The 18,726-nt window shown below is 37.9% G+C and overlaps 1 protein-coding gene across 4 annotated transcripts in view; it reads left to right on the top strand.

Annotated features, from left to right (window-relative positions):
- Positions 1-18,726, top strand: part of KANSL1L (KAT8 regulatory NSL complex subunit 1 like) — a 56,167-nt gene that overhangs the window by 6,495 nt on the left and 30,946 nt on the right. For 2 of the 4 annotated variants that reach the window (XR_014616297.1, XM_084209207.1), the window contains exons 2-4: positions 9,172-9,313; positions 12,977-13,174; positions 16,382-16,503. Coding sequence is in view for 3 of the 4 variants with exons in the window: in XM_084209207.1 (XP_084065333.1) it covers positions 9,172-9,313; positions 12,977-13,174; positions 16,382-16,503 (462 nt within the window). In the remaining variant the exon portion in view is untranslated. The remainder of the gene's footprint in view (positions 1-9,171; positions 9,314-12,976; positions 13,175-16,381; positions 16,504-18,726) is intronic. The other 2 variants (XM_084209208.1, XM_084209209.1) reach the window with 2 other exon arrangements.

Below are 18,726 nucleotides of genomic sequence, written 5' to 3'. Positions count from 1 at the left end.
ATGTGTATGCATATATAATCTTGTATGCTTAATTAAATTGGAGACAAGAAGAATTTGGTGCTTGATGTCAAGTGCTGATTAATTAGTGTTTTATGGCTAGCTTTTTTCTTTCATTAAGCTGAGAAATGTGTTTGTTTTAATTAAAATACTTGCTCATAAACAACAATGAACTGTCTTTATAACTTCTTGTAAAGCAAGGGCAGTGTTATTTTGGTTTATAGCTAACACTGATTTAGTGAGAATCTACTTCAAAGGGATACACCCAGTGCCTTTGAAAATCAGCATACATGGGCCCCTGATACAGGAAATAATTTAAGTGCTTTCCTTTTCACATGAAGTAAAAAGTGTGCATAAAGACTTCCCAAAATAGGAATGCTCTCCTGTAACAGGGTTTCATTCATACTGCTAAATATGGGTTAGGAATGTGATGTTAGATGTTGGATTTAAATATATTGACCTGTGCTCTTTTTTTACTGAAAATGCTGTAAATTATTTTATTTTCATCCACACACTTTGCCTAGCTCTTGTGAGTTAAAAGAAGTTTTCTGTTGGGGAATTTAAATCAATTCAGTTTTCAGTTAGCAAACTTCTAGTTACTGATTCTGCTATTGGAAAAACAAATAAACCTGAAGGTCTGTGTTTGAATATATGTAATATAAACTCCCTTTCTTCCCAGCCCATGGGGTAGACTGAGCAGCAGAAAAACTCAGTGAAATTCAATCCCAGGCTCCTGCAAAACACCCAAATACCAAACTGTTCAAACATACATTCATTATGTTCCCCAGCCCTTGCTGATTGTAGGGGACATGGACATCAGTGTGTGGTGGTGCCTTTGCTGCTGCTCCTGCTCTGTCTCACCTGATTTCTCTGTCCTGGATTGCACACCTGGCACAGCCCCTCCTATACTGCTCTGTAAGGCTGGAATCCCTCCACTACCAAAAGCCTGCTGCTGATTTTTAGTGATTTTTTCATCTGGCATGAGCCTTCCAGGTTCAACTGTTAGTTGTCCAAAATGTCTCAAAAAGAATATGGTTCTTACAGATTTTGCATTGGAATCTGATACTATATATGCATACATATACATATATATATACACCAGTTTATAAGATGGAATTGGAGCTCACATGAATACCATACCCATCTTTTCCTTGTAAGAATATACATACAAATTTTGGAGTAAACTTCAGTGGCTGGACAGCATTGACGTGCTGCTTGTGTGCTGTGATAATGTTCCATTTGCACAGATCTTTAAAGGGGTGTATTTTGTAAGTTCTGCCTTATTTTATGTTGAGCATGGGCTACAGATGTAGCACTACTTGGTTTCTTTTTGAAGAGCAGTTGTGTAATACTTAGAATTTCTAGGCCTGTGTTCCTGGTGTTTTGTTGTTGATCTATTGATGTGCCATTTCAAAGGCAAGAAAAGAAGCTCGTTTCTAGGCAGCCCTGCTGTTCTTGAAGTTTCTTTCTCTGCATTTTAGCACTACCTGCTTCTCTGCCTCATGTTGAACTGATGTACAGCATGGTGGTGTGCTGGAGCAGACAGCAGAACCTTAAAAATTAATATTAAAATATTTTTAACAAAAGCCACTGGCAGATACTCAAATTACAGCACATTGGGGTTTTTTTATTATTTTATTAAGAGGAAGTGCTGCTGGTTGTTTACCTTTTGCAGGTTTTTTTTCTGGGCAGTTAATATTCTGGCTGACTCCACCTTCACTAACCCATTTGGCCTTTTATAATTAACTCAGCTCTAAAGAATTACATAAACAGAGCTGGAGGTGAAGAGCACCTACCAGCTTGTGAAGCCAGCCATTGGAAAGATTCAGCACTCTAGCAGATCCTCTAAGAAGCTGAATTTTTAATTTATTCTGTCCCCAAATTGAGTTAACAATTCAGTGCAAGTATAACAGTTCAGTGTCTAATATAAAACAGCAGCAGTAGTGTGATCCTTTGCAGGAGCCCTGTAGCAGGCAAATACTGTCTGTGGCATCTCATCAGTTTGGAAGATGTGATTTCCCTGTCACATAGGGAGCATATATAGTGCACCAGTGAAATTCTTCAGAAATCTCTTTCTAGGGTATCTAAGCACAGAGACTTTATCTTTTCATATTTTCAGTTTTTTCCTGCAGCCTTTTTTCTCTGAATATTGATTTTCTTCTTCTATCCTCCCTACTGTCCCTTTTCCCTGGGGTACAAACCAAGTGCTCATCATTTTGTGGAAGATGTAAAAATTTGATTCCGTTGCTACTTAATTCCTTGCTACTATTTTTTTTCCCCCATAAATTTTCTATTCAAGAGAAAAATCACAGCTATGGTTGATAATTTGAGGTGTTACTGCATAAATTCCTCAGGTCTGATGGCATAGCAGAAGTTCTCAGCTGGGTACAGGTTTTTTGTTTGGGAAGATAAGATGTGGGTTATGTGTTGGTATCAACATGCATTATTGGATGCAATTCTGAAAATATTGGATGGCCTCAGTGTGTCAGAGATGGTGGAACCAGGCATGCATGCCAGAAATTGTAATAAGCAGTTGCTGATGTCTGGAGGTGATAGGGAGAACTATAACCCATGTTTTGGGAAGCTGTGTGATGTTTCAGAGGAAAATGTGTGCCAGGTAAAAATCCCTGTTAAACACCATAGGAGGTAGCAACCTGGTCGGATCCAGAAGAATGACCTAGCTGCAGATCTTCACAGAGATTGCAAGCTAATTTTGAGCACCAGAGAATTTCCCTTGATTGATTTTTTGGAGTAGGAGTGGGGTGGGGAGTGAATAGCTTGGTTTGGTGTTGGTTTTTCCAAAACAGCAGCACACTGCTCCTGGATAGTCTGAGCAAAAGCTGAGAGTGAACTGCCACAGTAGATAGTTGTTTTTTGTGTAAGTTGATCAGCCATAATACTGTTGGTCAGCCAAAATCATTGCAGTTTGCTTTTGATCTTTTTTGTACTCAGGAATGCATAGAAGAGATTGCATTCATAAAACAACACACTGGTTTTTTGAGTTATGTGGTTATAGGGGTTTAACAGTTAACTGATCCAGGGGAATTAATGCTTCAACAGCAACTGAAGTTAGTTCATTCTGAAAACAAACATTATGTAGGTGTTCTGGAAGAATTAGTCCTTGAGAAAGCATTTACGGGTCATTTAATAGTTGGACATATTTGTTCAGCTATTACAAGTGTTGGAGGTTTTGGTTGGGAGTGGGCGCACACTTTTATCTCATGACTGCAATCTAGATAAGGGTATTTAAAACACAAGCATATCTAAATTCACATAATTTGAATATTTTATATAATCTAGTCTTCGTAGGTAATGTCTTATTTACTGTCAGTGTCTGCAGAGAGAAGAAAAATGGATGTGTTGAATTTCTCCACCATGTTGACCAAAGGTATCAGAAGCCGTGGGCCCACAGTAGTGGTTTGCAAGAAAATACTTGTAGTAAAATACATTTACTACACATGGTAAAGCCCAAAAAGTAATATTAGTTGCTTTTTGGGCTTTACCATGTGTAGTCAGAGAACTGAGTGTAATGGTGATAAAAAATTAGGGGCAGCTGAGGAAGTTGACAGCTTACCAGCTCCAGTCCTGGAGGGACCCCCATTACACTAGTGTGCTGTGGGGCATTTGTGATAGAGTGCTGAGTGGAGAATATTTTGTATTTTTGTACAATTAGGTGAGCTTCCCAAGAGAATTGGGGGATGAGTGATTTTTTTCCCAATGTTTCATGAAGTTTATTGTGAGTCATATGATGTCTGGATGGAACTTAAGGACTGGAGAACCTTCTGATTTCTTCTTGCTTTTCAGTTTCTGGAGATCAGTCCTTCATAAAAACAATAAACTTCCACCATTGTTTTGAGTGACTCCCACTAAGGAGGGTGATCAGCTCTTTACCCTGAGGGTAGAATCACTCTGATTTATGAGCTGCTTCTTGCTCCCAAATACTTCACTGCTATGTGGTTGGCAATAGGCTTCTGTTAGCCCAGGAGTTCCCAGTGAGAGGAGATGAGCCAGCAGGGATGGTGGAGGTCACTTTAGAGGTATCATCTGAAAACTGGGTGTCAGAACAATGTGGATTAAACCAAAGAAAAACATCACTTAGCAGAAAGAGCAGAATACCCCACGTTGAGAGACTGAGCAGAAATGTTATGAGGGGATATCAGGAACAACTGTTCTTATGTTTAATGAAGAATTTTGGAATTAGAGGGTTTTTTTTCCCACCCACATTATGTGAGTACCTTGCTCTCTGGCTTGTGTGCATTAAGAATATTGTTACTTGAAAGTGTTGGTGTTTTTAAAGCCTTTTGAAAGGTGACAGTGTTATGGGTTGTGAAATGGTTTTTTAAGTTTTGATGCGGGTCTGTTGCAAGCACCCTCCTTTCATGTTTAGCAGGAAGCAGCCTGTCATTGTCCCTGCAGACATGCCATGGGAGGGCATGGTACTTCTCACTGGGAGGTACAGAGGTGGAAGACTTTAGTTTGCTTTAATTTTCTGCATATGAGATGACTTGTAGAGAAGTTTGCTGTGGTCACAGGGCTGCACACTGTAAAATACTCTTTCCTGTGCTCATCATACCTGCTTGAACCAACCTTCCTGGATACTTACTGTCAATCCCAGGTTCTGTGTGTTTTGTGCATTTTAAACAGCACTGTGTTTCTCCATCATTTATGAACAGTTTTCAGGCTTATTGTTTTGTTTGCTTATAAAAATAAAATATGCCTCTTAAGGTTTAAATTCCACCTCTTCTTGTCTCCTGTAACCAAAAAAACCCCAAACCCACGCACAAACCCCAACCAGCAGTGTGTGTAGCACAGCAATTTTATCTTGGTTAGCTGCTCCCTTTTTCGCTCAGCTAGGCTGCCTGCATTTATTTTTTGGGACAAGCTGATCTTAGCTATTGGGAAAACATAAATCTCACCCAAAACACAATGGAGGCACTGGAAATACTTCTGAGAGTCCTGTTGTGTTCTGCAGTGTTGGTTTGGTCATGTAAAAACATGGTTTGTTCCCAGTGCTTCTCTTTGAGGAAGGTGAGAGTGCTAAGCAGTTCATGTGTGCATTCTGTCCTTAGGTCACGGCTGAAACTTCCTGCAATTCCAGCAGCAGTACTGACTGCAGTAGCACTGCTTAGTGCTCTTTACTTGCCTCTTCAGTCTCAGCAGAAGCAAGTAGCATGAAATACTTACACTGCCTCTGCTGTTGCTGGTGATCCCCAGCTGAACTCTTTCCCATACTTTGGGATGCCCTAGTACAGCCTGAATGTCTGCTCCCAGCTATATTTTTGATCATACTTTGTTTGCATTTGTGTTTGTGCTCGTTGTGCCTTGTTTGTTCTGCTGCATGTCTTTTCTTTCCTTCTCTTATAAGTTGTGCAGGATTGACTTGCAGTCCAACCAAAATAGAAATGCAGGCAGATATTTTGCATGGAAACAAGTTTCCCTTGATGCAATACCAGCATCTTTTCTTAGGGCAATTTAAGTGAGTTGTTTTATTGATACAAAATCAGTATTGCTGTGTTTTCTTCCAAATCTAATAGTCCTGGATGAATGTGGGAGGTCATCTGCAGATTTGGAGTCATTGCAAGAGCAGTAAGTTTATATGCAAATTTAATATTCCACTGTACTACAGTACTGAACAGGAGAAACTTTTACCAGTGTAACATGGTTTATACTGAGTTGCTAGCAGAACAAAGATTTTGGAATTCCTGTTGAGGATGTATGATCTTAGAGTCAAAAGCACAGAAACCAAGTAAAGATACTTTGCAAAGGGAGCACACAGGAAGTGGGACAGACAGAAACATCTTTTTTCTTGTCTCATTCCCAACAGAAAACAAGAGCAGGAGCTTCTACTTTAGCACCTGCTTCTGACTTCCTCCTCCAGTGACAGGCCTGGTTATTTTTGTAACTGTGCTTGGTTTTTTGGTGGTTTTTTTTCTTCTCTGGGTTTGCAGAGTTAATGAATTCTCTGAAGCCACCTAGAAACAACTTCCTTTACTGAATGAATGTTAAGCTTTACTGTCTAGCAGGAAGAGATTTACCCAGGTTTGAGATTTGTTTCAGGGTTGGTTTGGATTTTTTTTGTTGCAGAAATAGGTTATCATTTGTCACTTGAGTGACTGTACTACTTTGTGTGAGCACAAAGGAGAGTGAGGTTAGCTCATAGTGATTTTATCTTCCTTAGGAGTTACAAGCTTTACTAAAAGATTTGTAGAGAAATAGGCTTAGAGGAAAAGATGGTTAAAAATAATACAAGATCAAACAGACAGGACTGAGAGGGATGGGAACAGAGTTCAGCAATGCTTCTGTCTCTTACACTGTGTGCAATGCATCAAAACTGGGGAAGAGATCTAAACTTAAACTTGCTTCAGTCATGCTGCCCCTAAAATTAAAATTAACCAGGAGCAGCTCTCTAATCCATGTCACTGTGTAGCTGTCCATGTCTTTGAGCAGGCACTGGGCATGGGGCAGCCTGGAGAGACAGAGAAGCTAAAAATTGCTTCTTTTGGCCTGAGCATAAAATGTTTCTGCTTTCTTTGGTGGAAACCTTTCCTTAGAGTGGGGCCTGAGGACATTGTTACACAGTGTAATTAAATGCTGTTATTTAAGTTATCATGTAGAATGTAAAGCCTTAGGAAATACTTGCATACTGTTTTGGAATGAAGCAAAAATGTACTTAATATGTTTACCAGTGAATGCAATTAGTTCAAGATTAAATACTGTGTCTAAGTGGAAAAAGAAATGCGACCATTTTTGAAAAGTAACTTGTACTGTAGCTTTGAAGAGGATTCTTGTTGAGGTGTAAGTAACACAGAGGTTGCAACATTTAACACTCCTTCTGCTGTCAGCTGAGGCTCGATATTGGTTGTGGATTCCCTTATGCAGTGTAGGTGACATAAGGCCAGTTCTGGGCCTTTCCATTCTGCTTCTTGTTTCCCAGCTGTGTACAGGACACCTTACTTTTCTTCTCACTTCTTCCCTCTCCTCCTCAGTCTGTTTGAGAGTAGCTCACCTTGCTCCCCAGACTGTTGGATCTAGTTTGGGAGGTGAATCTGTTGGTGTGATTTATTTCCTTTCACCTCAGCTTTCTTTTTACCATGTCCTGGTTTGTGGGATTTCATTGTTCATTTCCTCAATTGCCTTTTGAGAAAGGAGCAGAAATAAACACCTCAGTACTCCAGTTGGGCTTTTCTCCCTTATCCTCTTTATTCCTCTTCAACTTTTTTTTGTTAAAGTTATTAACTGGGGGATTTTTATAGACTCATTAAGCAGCTCTTTCTTAGGACTAGCTTTTTGCCAGACCAGGGTCCTGAGACAAGTCTTAACTATTCCATCCACCATGCTTGTGTGAACACATTTAATTAAAAACTTGGAATTCAGATTGCTTCCCTTTCCCAGCAAAGTGTATTTTATGACTTTCAGGAGCACAAACATGCAAAAGCTGTCAATCCCAGGGAAGTTCTTGTCAGGAAGACCTGGTTAAAGCATAACCAATTGGGAGTTTTTACTCTTTGCTGGTAATAATGGAAGATAAATAAAAAGAGGTGAAAAAAATACATTTTCACAAGATGACTTCATATGCCTTTTTTTCTAAGAGAAAATTGCTAGTAGACTATGTAAAATGCAAGTAATTTATTATCATATATATTTACAGAGTTCTTGGAGTTTCTTTTTTATCGTAATCCAGATTTCTTCCTCATAGTTTGCATTTAAATAGGATGTTTCAGTCACATAATTTCATATGTTTATTTTTTATGTGTATAAGAGAGTTTAAACTGGTGATAAATTATGTGGGAGGATAATTTATGTTAAAAAGGGAGATTATGTATTTTAGAGGTGACCTACCAGAGACTGTGTCTGTCTTTAGTTTAGCTATCATAAAGACTGTATCTTTATGATAACTAAACTAGACTGAGGGTTCTGAAATTTTGAGTTATATTATGTTTTATAATATTAGCCTTGAAAATGTTAGGATTGTCAAATTTGATGATTCTGTACTCATGCCAGGACATGTCTAGCATCTTCTGCTGTATTATTTTTCTTTGTTATTGAGATACTTGACACAAAATTCTACATGAAGCAATTACACTTGTATTATGTTCCTATGCCAGTTCATTTGGCATCTGCTATTTCTTATATTTTTTGTGATACTTCAGTGCTCTTCATTGCCTGGGGAACAGGAGATGATGTATTCTGCATGTGCAAAAGTTACAGTGTCATCAAGGAACTAAATCCAGTCATTATCCCAGTAACTTGAGGAAAAGCACTTCTTTTCTACAAGTTTGATTTTTGTTTTTATACTTTTTTAAATCAGCTGTGGCAAACTACTTCACAGCTTCACTAGGGAAAAAAACACCAGTTGCTTTCTGTAAAGAAATGAACTCAGTTAATGGTAGGATAGTAGTGGAAGTTACATACTAAAATACTGCATTGTCTTGTCTGTGTTGCTTAAACTTATTGAATATTAAGATTGTTTGTTGCATGGTATGGTTTCCTCATTCATTTGTTTAATATGGAGGTTGAGTAATGTTTGCTGATACTACTGATGAATTTAGCATAATAAGGTTAAGGTGTTCACAATGTCAAATACCAGGAGGCATATTTTTTTGTATTGCAAAAAGTATCTATTTTAGACAGTAGTAAGAGGGATCTGACTAAAGTAAACTGACACAGATATTTATAAAACAGCTCGAATAAAAGAAATTTAAACTACCTAGTTGGGTTTTTTTGGGCAGTGACCTGATATCTAGCTGGTCATTATATCTTGCTGCATGATTTTTTATTAGATTCCAGTTGTTAGCAAACAATATTTGTGAAAGCTTGTGGGAGGAAGTATGGTGTAAGAGTTTGGATTCTTGCTGGTGGAGTTACTGGAATTCTTTACCCATCTGTAATCAGCCTTAACTGATATAGTTTGGTAGTTTATCCGGCTCTTGAGTTTTATAATCCAGAACAAAAAACTAGCTTAGTGTGGGAATAGCCAGTGAGCATGGACTGTACTGGTTTGGGCAAGTTCTATTGCTACAGAAATAAGCTGATGTGGAACTGGATGGGTATAATCAGATATCTTCCCAAAGCAACTGAGATGCTTGCAACATGAGGCAGAGCAGCTGTCAAAAATGTTCTTGTGCAAATGTGGTTATCTTTATTTTTGGACTAACCAGCATTTTGTCTTCACAGCAGCTATACTTCTGAATGGAAGTGGCTTGCAGACAGAGCTAGAATTGGCAGCCGTTGGACATGGCTTCAAGCCCAGATTTCAGAACTAGAATACAAAATCCAACAACTAACTGACCTTCACAGGCAAATACGTGCCACCAAGGTATTGTCTGTAAGCTCATAAATGGGCTTTTCAAATCATCTTTTGACAGTGTTTCTTGTAATATTTATGTATTTGGTTCCTTGTTGCTGTTGGTTTTGGTTTTTTTTTTTGCCCTAGACTTCTTGTGTCTGTGCAGGCTACCATCTGCAGAGTTTAATGGGAAAGACACCCGGAGCTAAAATATGGCACCAGTATAGGACTGTGATTTGGGAACTCTTACCTTTGTATCTGCATAGTGATTTTGTTAGTGACTTTCAGGGCCCAGCACACAGTACTGTATTTTTTACTGGTTTTTCCCTGTTCAGGAGAGGCGAGATTGCCTTTTCAGGTGGGATGGTCAGTTATTTGTTTTTGTGCTGTGGGCTTTCAGGGTGGGATTTTTGTTACTTGCAGTGCATGTTTATTCTGAGGATTAGATGGTTAATGTTTGTACAGCACTTTGAACAGGTCAAAGATTAATAATTACTAAAATTCCAATGTGTGTAATTCATGTACTAGTTTTTGTAAATTGAGCTGCCTGGTCAGTGGGAAAGTGACATTCCTAAGCCATTAGTAATCTAGCTATCAATTTAATGGGTTCCTCAGGTCATTCTGACATAAAAGAAGCCAAATCTGAGTGAGGTGGTGTGATAGTGAGGGGTTTTAGAGCAGGGCTCTTTGACTCTTCATCAATGACCCTCATGTAGGTTCTCTGGTGTGTCTTAGGATCAGATAAGCACAATTGAGAGAAGCAAGAAGATGCTTCAGAGTTTATGTAGTGGAACATGAAACTTAGAGGGAGTTTGAAAGGAGAGGAAAATCACCTCAGAGAGCATTTCCCTCTGAACAAAGAAAGAAGAATTATTCCAGCTTCTCTTTTTTTTCATATCCAGCTTGTCCCCAGTCAGGTTTTTCTTTACAAAGAAATGAAGAGCCTTTGTTTAAGGGTCTGTGTAAGGAGATTTTATATTTTGGTGAAGGGTGAGAATGCCCATGTTTTGCTGTTGTCCTAAATACTGGATATATGCACAGTCTTACACCCAAAAGCTGTCAGCCTTTATGATGCCATAGGTCAGATGAGCTACAGGAGATTGAGAAATAAGAGGAAAAACATGATTTTAGTCACACATTTTCTTTAGGTGGTATGTTAGTTTGGAGCCAAGTCATCTTCCTGGTGGGGATTTTGAGTGGCATTCCTTTCTGAATCTCCATGTCCATTTTACCAGCTGTGGTATTTAGTTTTTGGCATTGTGTCCCATAGTGAAGCAAGCACCTATTTTCTTCAGATGGGATTTTTATTTTGGTGTACATGTTTATAGTACACCAGTGTAGCAGCTACAGAAGGACATGTGGGCTGATAGAAGAGCTCTTTGTTTTCATTTAGTGGCTGCAAAGGAATTACACAATATCATTAGAATTTGTATGCTGTTTAATGGTTTCAGAGTGTTTTTTATGTGCTTTGAGTGGAAAAAATATGTGATTCATAGCCAGGGACCAATGATTTCAAGTAAAAGGCCTCTCCTTGAGCACCATAATGCAATAGGAAGGGACATGAGTAACTTGTGGGCTGTTTCCAGGCCTACTACAGTGTGTCTTCTCCATCTCTACAGACACAGAAGGAGCACCTCTGGGTCTTTGAGAGTCCTCTCATTTTAAAAAATTCCATATCTGTAAAATAAAACAATTCCATCTGGGGAGGAGGGCAGTCATTGCCAAACCCTACTGATTGTAACCCATTTCTTGTAATACAGCCTGTATTAATCTTCTAATTCTTTACTCTTCCTCTTTTCTTCTGTGCCTATTCTGTCTCTCCCGTTCCATATACTCTATCAATTTCCCTCTTCCTTTTCTGCTTTCCTCTTTCCATGCTTGGTAAACAAGCATGGAAATAAAATTCCATTGGAAGCATGTGTGTGTGTGTGTGTATGTCCCTCTTTTCAGCACTTTTAATATGTGTCTTCCTGTTCCTCTGACCTCAGAATTTTGGTTATAGACCTTTTAGACTCCCTGTGGTCATGACCTATGATCCTTTTACTGAAAAGACCTAAAGATTCTAAGTTGTGAAGGAGTTCAAAGCTGTTGAAGTAGCTTGTCCTCCTGTTGTGGCACACAAAAATTAGTTCTCTACTTGAATTTCCTTGAATGTACTGTCGATGGCATGGTGCTGGTCTGGATTTGTGTCCATCTGCTGTAAATGGAAAAGTGCAGGTGATGATCTGTGTGGAAAATCTAGCACTGACTTGATGGACATTCAAAATCTTTGTGCCTTTATTAGGCATTAAACCAAGTTTTCAAGCACCTTTGTTTCTTTTTAGAGAACATCTTTATTCTCAGCTTTGAATTTATAATTCAAACAATGGAATAAGTTAGGCACAGGGAGAGCAAGACAATTTCACTTTTTCTCCTAGTTTCCTCTTTGGAGTCTCTTTGAGACTAATTTTTATGTTTTAAGGCCAGCTGCTGCTGAGGCAGCAGTAAAGGTCTTGCTGAAAGTACAGGATCCTTAGTTTTCCACAGCCACAACCTAAGTGAAGTCTGTCTTGGTTAAAGGAATAGCAAAATGGCTTCCTTGTGTTCACATTATAGCATTCTTCCTTGTCCTGTGGTTGAGTGGAATATTCTCATTAGAAAGACAAATTTGAGGCAGAATTACAATGATCCCATTCTTTTAATATCTGCTCGATATTTGAGTTACAGTTAGTATTTTAAAAGCAAATGAGTTCTTTCCCTTTGTCTTTGAAAAAAGCCTGGAGAGGTTTGATAGCTGTTTCTGGTATTAAATTTATTTGCTCAAGATAATGACAAACCAAGGAACTATTTGAGGACTGGGTTTGACTGTCACAAGGCTATTTTTGCTTTTATTTTGTTTAACATTTTATCTTTTTAAGCCAACTGATACATTACCTAGGATTATACTAGAGACTTCCATTTTTCTTATCTGTCGTGTGGAAAACACAATAGAGATATTATTTTTCTAGTTGCATTTATGAAACTGTTATTTCCCTACCATATGAAGTTATATTTATCTTATTAGGTGGTGCTTTAGATGGTACACCACATCTGAGACCACATTTGTGGAAATGGTCTTGAAAAGTAGTCTTGAAAGCAATTTAGGATAGTTACTTTTAATTATGAAACACTAAAAATGCTCACCTTAAAAAATCAGTTATTAAATTTTAAAAAGCTTTTGTTTAGAATTATGTAAGTTCTGCTACATAAAAATAATAGCCTTGATGTTTTGCATAGAACGTGGATAGGAATAAGAGAAGTAGAGCACTTTAAAATGTCTCCAGCAGAGTTTATTGACTGCAAAGACTAAAACCAAGTTCAAATCAAAGGGTGATCATTTTTTAGAGAAAAACCTCCTCTTAAATCAGCAGGCAAATTATCGTATAATATTCTAATAAGTATGAATTTCTGATTTGAATTTTAGCACAGATGTTTAAGCAGTGGTATAACATTGGAGTGAATGCTGTTACAAGGAGTAGCATAATTGATGCAGGGTTTTTTTTAAATGTCTATTATTTCCATATTTTTGATGTGAAGTGTATTTAAAATCTTCCTAAGTGCTCAAAAATCGTCAGGAGGATTTAAGAGGAATGTGCCAGGTTTGACTGCCCCTTAAAAATTATTTAGGAGGCTTAATCTGTTGTCAACCAACTGTGTTCAATTGCTGTTGTCTAGGGGATGGTGGTCTTAGAAGAATTCCCATTTCCAAAAGACATTTTGAAGAAGCAGATCCAATTGACAGAGCAAGAAGCTTTATTAAACGCCACAGGGAATTGCCAAGCTGCCATTGAGAGCCAGGATTCTCTGCCAGAGCATGACTTTGAAATGTCACCCAGCAGTCCCACTCTGCTTTTACGAAACATAGAAAAACAGGTAAAGTAAAACAAAACCCACTTGGCAGTTCAAACAGGGGGTTGGAAATTTAACTGGGAATAGAAAGCAATTTTAGATTTAGCTAGAATCTGCTTGTTTAGTCTTTTAACTTGTGTACTCACAAAGAGTTCTACAGAGAGAACAAAAGATGTTCAAGACTACTTAAAAAAGAGTGCAAACATCCAAACTATAGAGAGATGAGAAGAGGCCCCACCAACCTTGAGGCTGAAATAAACAAGAAAACTTAATCTAGCTTACAAACACCACATCACAACTACATGACTGAAAAACTACACAGGCTCATAAAATTGATAAGGCAGTTTAATGCATATGCATATGTCTTTTATGCATATGCAACACATTAGAGGATAAAGTAAACTCAGGAAATTTCAGGCGTGTGCATGTCCTTGGGGAACAGTGCTGAAATAAGTCATACCAACTTTACAACTTGTACAAGTTGTGGAGTTTCCACACATCATCAGTGAAGCCAAATGATTGACTTTAGAAATAGGGAGGTTCCATGGTGATGACTTCCAAAAAGAAAGATGTTTTGCAGTCCTGGGATTGGGTGGTGATTAATTGAAGTAGTTTAAATAACTACTCTGTGCAGCAGGTTTACAAATTAACCTTTTATTTCTGACGTGGCTGTGTTACCACATTGTTTCCCTCCAAGGGACACAGAACAGCCTCTAAAAAGCATCCACAAACCTACTCCTGCTTTATAGTCAGGTCAGTGTAGAGTTTCCACAGGTTGTTTCAGGAAAAGCTTTAGGTGAGATGAAAGAGAACAGCTGACAGCATAGATATATTGCATTTGAAATTAAGAAAAAAAAAAGCCCCAGCAGAATGCAATTGTTCATCTGCCTTTTCAAACATTGTGGGACTCTGGTTTGGAGCTGAGGAATTCCAGGTGCTTACTGGATACACTGGAGATATAGTTGTGAGCAGAGTTTTGCTTTGCAGTGTGCAAAATGGCTGTTTCCATGGTTGATTCCAGGAAATAATATGTAGAATCCAGCAAGGTTTTCTTTTGCCTGAAAGTACATAAAGGATATGGTAGGATCACATTGCTGAAGGAGATACTGGAAATTTGTTGTACAGAATGAATTTATGCAGTTTGTGTAAAACAAAGCCACTGTGGGGCATTAATTTGTTGCTCTGCTTCTCTACATAAACTCCTGGTCATATACACATCTTTTAAAAGGGGTATAAGTAATAGCATTATGTGGTAGTGCCTGTTCCTGAATCTCTGGGCCAATTTTTCTTATTTGCTAGTCATACTTTCCTGTTCTTAAAATACTTCCTCTGGTTGATAAATCTTATCCACCACAGGCAGAGTGAGGAAGCAAGGAAACAGGAACTTTAAATGCTCAGTGCAGGCAATTGCATAAGGTAACCCAAAGAGCATTTTTAGAATCTGATGAATGGCCCCTCTTTTAAGTGGTGGCTTGGAGAATTAAACACACTTTTCAGTAAGATTTTTGACAATTCAAGGGATGGTAGTCTGTTTCCTGGTCCCCGTGTAGCCACAAACTTGGTCCAAGGGGTGCAAGAACTTTGATGATCTGAAAATTACATGGAAGTAAACTAACACATCTCACACAACTCGTTGGGTTTCTTCCCTTTTACACCACTAAAAGCCTTGGGGTTTGATTGCCTGTTTGACTACCAGTTCTGTTCTTAACTCTGAAAGTCTGAGTTTCTTGTTCAGTGTCAGGAGAAACAATGCTGCAGCCTGAAGAACATCTATAGATATTCCCACAGAATTCTTCAGTCCAGTGTTAAAGTATTCATTTGTTAAAAATAAGGAATTTTGCTTGTGAACCAAAAGAAAAGTCATGTAGAATGACAGTGACTAAGGCTGGCAATTTTTATTAATACTGTTTTCAAGTCCTTTTCATAGCTACGTGTACATTTTTCCTTGTGTTTTGAAAGTCTGCCTATTTTTTATGCTCTTATATTCAGTAGAGACTACTCCTTACAGAATGAATTCTGCTGAGATTTCTAAATCTATCTGGTAACAATTTTACTGGCATCTTGTTTGCTTTGCCCAGTTCTTTTATAATAGACTTGCTGTTTCTATGCTTTAATGTCCATCCGTGAATTTTTTATTCTGATGTGAAATTTTGATGTGACTACATCACCTAAATGTTAACAGAAAGTATGTGAGTTGTAATAAAACAAACAAACAAAATAATTTCTTCCTCTTTCTGCATAAATGTGAATTTAAAATCAAAATGTAAGGAGAACTTACTAGATAAACTCTAGCAATTCATGTTTTAAACATTCTTAGTTCTGAATGAAAATCCAGCAAAGTAATGCAAAAGGTTGTTTTTTTAAAAAAAAGGAGTATATAATTTCAGATACATATAATTTCTGTTCAGTGTGCAAAACATAGTTTCCTCTAAGCAAGCTACATTTATTGTGAGAATAGCCTTTAAGATCTGACATTTAAAACAAAAAATCATTGTGAAATGTTTTTGGAGTCAGTCCACAATTCATTGCTTTGGAAGGAGTAATTCTTAGTCTTAACAAATTGGCTACATTTGTTTCATTTGTTTTGGGTCAGTTTTGAAAGTCAGGTTTTTTTGCAGGAGAGCAGGGTGGCAGGGTGGTTGCCTCTTGTTGCTATTTTTGAGGATACCAAAGATCTTCCCCATTCTGTCTGTCATGACAATAGTCCTCAAGTAGTTACACTTCCTTTTATAAAAACACCTTTGTCAAACTGTAATAAGCAATAAAGAGGATTCTTTCAAGAACAAAAATACTTTGAGTGAACAAAATGTACAGTGAAAAGACAGTTGACCTTTTTTTTTCCCCTGTTGAAATGCTTGTCAAATGGCCAGTTAGCAGCTCTGGCTGCAGCTGTTGTAATATCAGCTGTAAAGTGGTCTGGTTTCTTTTTTCCTTTTAAAGTCCTTTGGTTACAATACTAAGGTCACTGATGTATTCAGGGTACTACTTCAAGTGTATAAACAATGCTCAGGGTCGTGGTGGTGTTTTGTTGCTGTTTTATTTGGGTTTTGGTAGGGTTGAACATAATAATTGTGAAAGAAAACCGTGCCACCATGGTTATTCACAGGAAGAAATGAAATATAATTATTCCATGATGTACAGGACTGAAATCCTAAGTAGGAAAACAAGAACCCAGGACCTTTGAGCTGTTGAGTCTGGATAAGTACCTATAATTTTAATTTTTTTTTCCAGAGTGCACAACTAAGTGAAATCATCAGCAGCCTAATTGCTCCACTCAATCTGTCTCCAGCTTCTTCATCTCTTTCATCCAAGACCTGTAGACACAGACAGCTGGTCAATGGTATCTCCTTCAGGTAGGAAAACTTTGGTAAAGTTATCTATGTGGAACTAATAATCATTACAATATTAAATAAGCCAAAAAGAGCTGCTTTCTGCAGGCTTCAAGAGAAGCCAAGTCTTGATTGTAAGGTTGGAAATAGTAGGGTTTTGTGTTGTTCCTAAAGATACCATAAATGTATAGTCACTATAACTATTTAAGTACTTGGAAGATGAATCTGTGAAGTAGTGAAAGAATATAAGAAGACATCTGTTGTGATTGTTTGAGACTTAATGCATTCTGTCATAACAAGTGCAGCTTTATTTCTGGAAAAAAACTAGATTAGCAGAATACATAAGCAATGTCACGTGTCTCAGCAGGGGTCAGTGTCAGGGTGTTAACTTCATTAATTTTAAGCAGATCAGTCTTCAATAAAAGGCCAAAATTATCTTTGCCACCCACATTTTCAGGAATTTGGAGATACTGTTTTCCATTCAAGGTATTTTGTTCTGCATGGACATACCTTTCAGGATGACTATAGGTTTAAATTGATATTTTAGAAAAATGTTTCTCAGTGCTACTCCATACTGCTAGGTAATTCTCACTTTTGTTCAAAGATTTTAAATACAGTACAGGCTGTAATAAGTATTAGTTTCAAAACAACATTAAGGTAATTGAATACAGTTCCAAAAGGTCCAAGTGTGTTGGATATTTCTCCTGAGATACTTGTAATGTGATTTTTGAGGATGCTGTTATTCACAGGTCTTAATTAAGATCAGGTGGATAAAGAACTGTTTCCAGCTAGAAGTGGGGTGTTTATGGCAGAGTGTGAAGCAGTACATAATTCCCTGGCTCAGGACTCCAAGAAGAGCTAGCCACACCGTCTGTTTCAGCTTTGCTGCAGAGGCTGGAGCCTCCCACAAAGAGATTATAGTGAGCAGCTTGAATGGGCAGCTCCTTTAGCTGCCTTCTGTTGCACAGTGATTGTGTGATTCTGCCCTAAATTTAAGGATGAAGAGGTCCTGGCATCCCTGCTCCTGGTGTATCAGTTGTTTATAGATGATGTAGGAGAAAATCAGAAGGTTCCTCTCAGATGTGGACTAAAAATAGCCCTGAAATAGGAGTTGCTAATAGAGGTGGATATGTAGAAGAAGAGAGTAATTTAGGCTGTGTCTTGAATCTGACTTTTTCATGAGACATATGAGGAAGAATTCCTGCTTTTAAAAATGTTTTTAGGAGTGTATGAAGTTAACTTCATGATGAGAGACTCTAATGATGTAACTTCAAGCCAATTCCCTTCTTACTTATTAGTCCAAAGTTAGTCTTTCCATTTCATGAGTAACACACTGTTTGTTCATGGAGCACTCTGTGAGGTTGGTTGTTTTCTACTCATAACCTAAAAAAGTCCAAAGAAAAATGTTAGGACTTGGAAGATTTTCTCAGTGCCATAGCTCTAAACTGGAGTTTGGTAAGATAGGTGTTGAAAGGCACTCTGAGAGATTTTAGGGCTTTCTAGATGCTGTCTTAAACATGAGTTACACAGTTTATTTTAAATTTTTACTGCTTAGGAAGTGTTTTGAAATCTGCCAATAAATATTGTTCATTAAAGATGTGTGAAATAGAGTGGTTATCATGAGAATCCTGCAGAGAAATTCACTGCCTCCTACTTCTGGAGGTTTTTTGAGTGTGTTTCAGGGTTTTGGTGGTATTTTGTTGTTGTAGTAGCTGTGTGTTCAATTAATTGAATTAACTTATTAGTTAGTAATTAACTTGCTGCAGTTAAGCTAATTCTTAGCTGCTTCTCCCCTTGCTTTTTCTAGAGTTCATTCTGACTGTATTCAGTATTTCAGAAACCAGAAATCAAAATCAAATAAAAAATAAGGGGATTCCTTCATTTTTGAGAGGGGGAAAAAATAGATGATAGCAATTTTCACTTAAGTAAGTTCTTGAAATTAGTTGTAGGCTCTTGATGTGAAAACCACAATTTTCCATTTTAAAGTAGGTTTAAACATGAGATGCTCTGGGGTTGCTGATGGTGGGGTTGCAGTACAGTTGGTTACATGGGCTGTTCACAGAGGAAGTGGAGGTGCTCGGGCAGTTCCTGGTTGACTGAATGTGGGTAACCTTGAATTGCCATCTGTCAAGGCCTAATTGCATTAGTGCCTTCCTTTTTTTGTGTTCTTTTCCTTGCTCAGTTGAATCTAGGTGCCAGGATTAGCCCAAAGCACTGCATGAAGGTAAATGCTCACAGAAGCAGTTC

The sequence above is a fragment of the Fringilla coelebs genome (genome assembly GCF_963513975.1).
Source record: "Fringilla coelebs genome assembly, chromosome: 7".
In the NCBI taxonomy this organism is placed as follows: Eukaryota; Metazoa; Chordata; class Aves; order Passeriformes; family Fringillidae; genus Fringilla; species Fringilla coelebs.
This window is presented reverse-complemented; position numbering and strand designations above follow the sequence as displayed.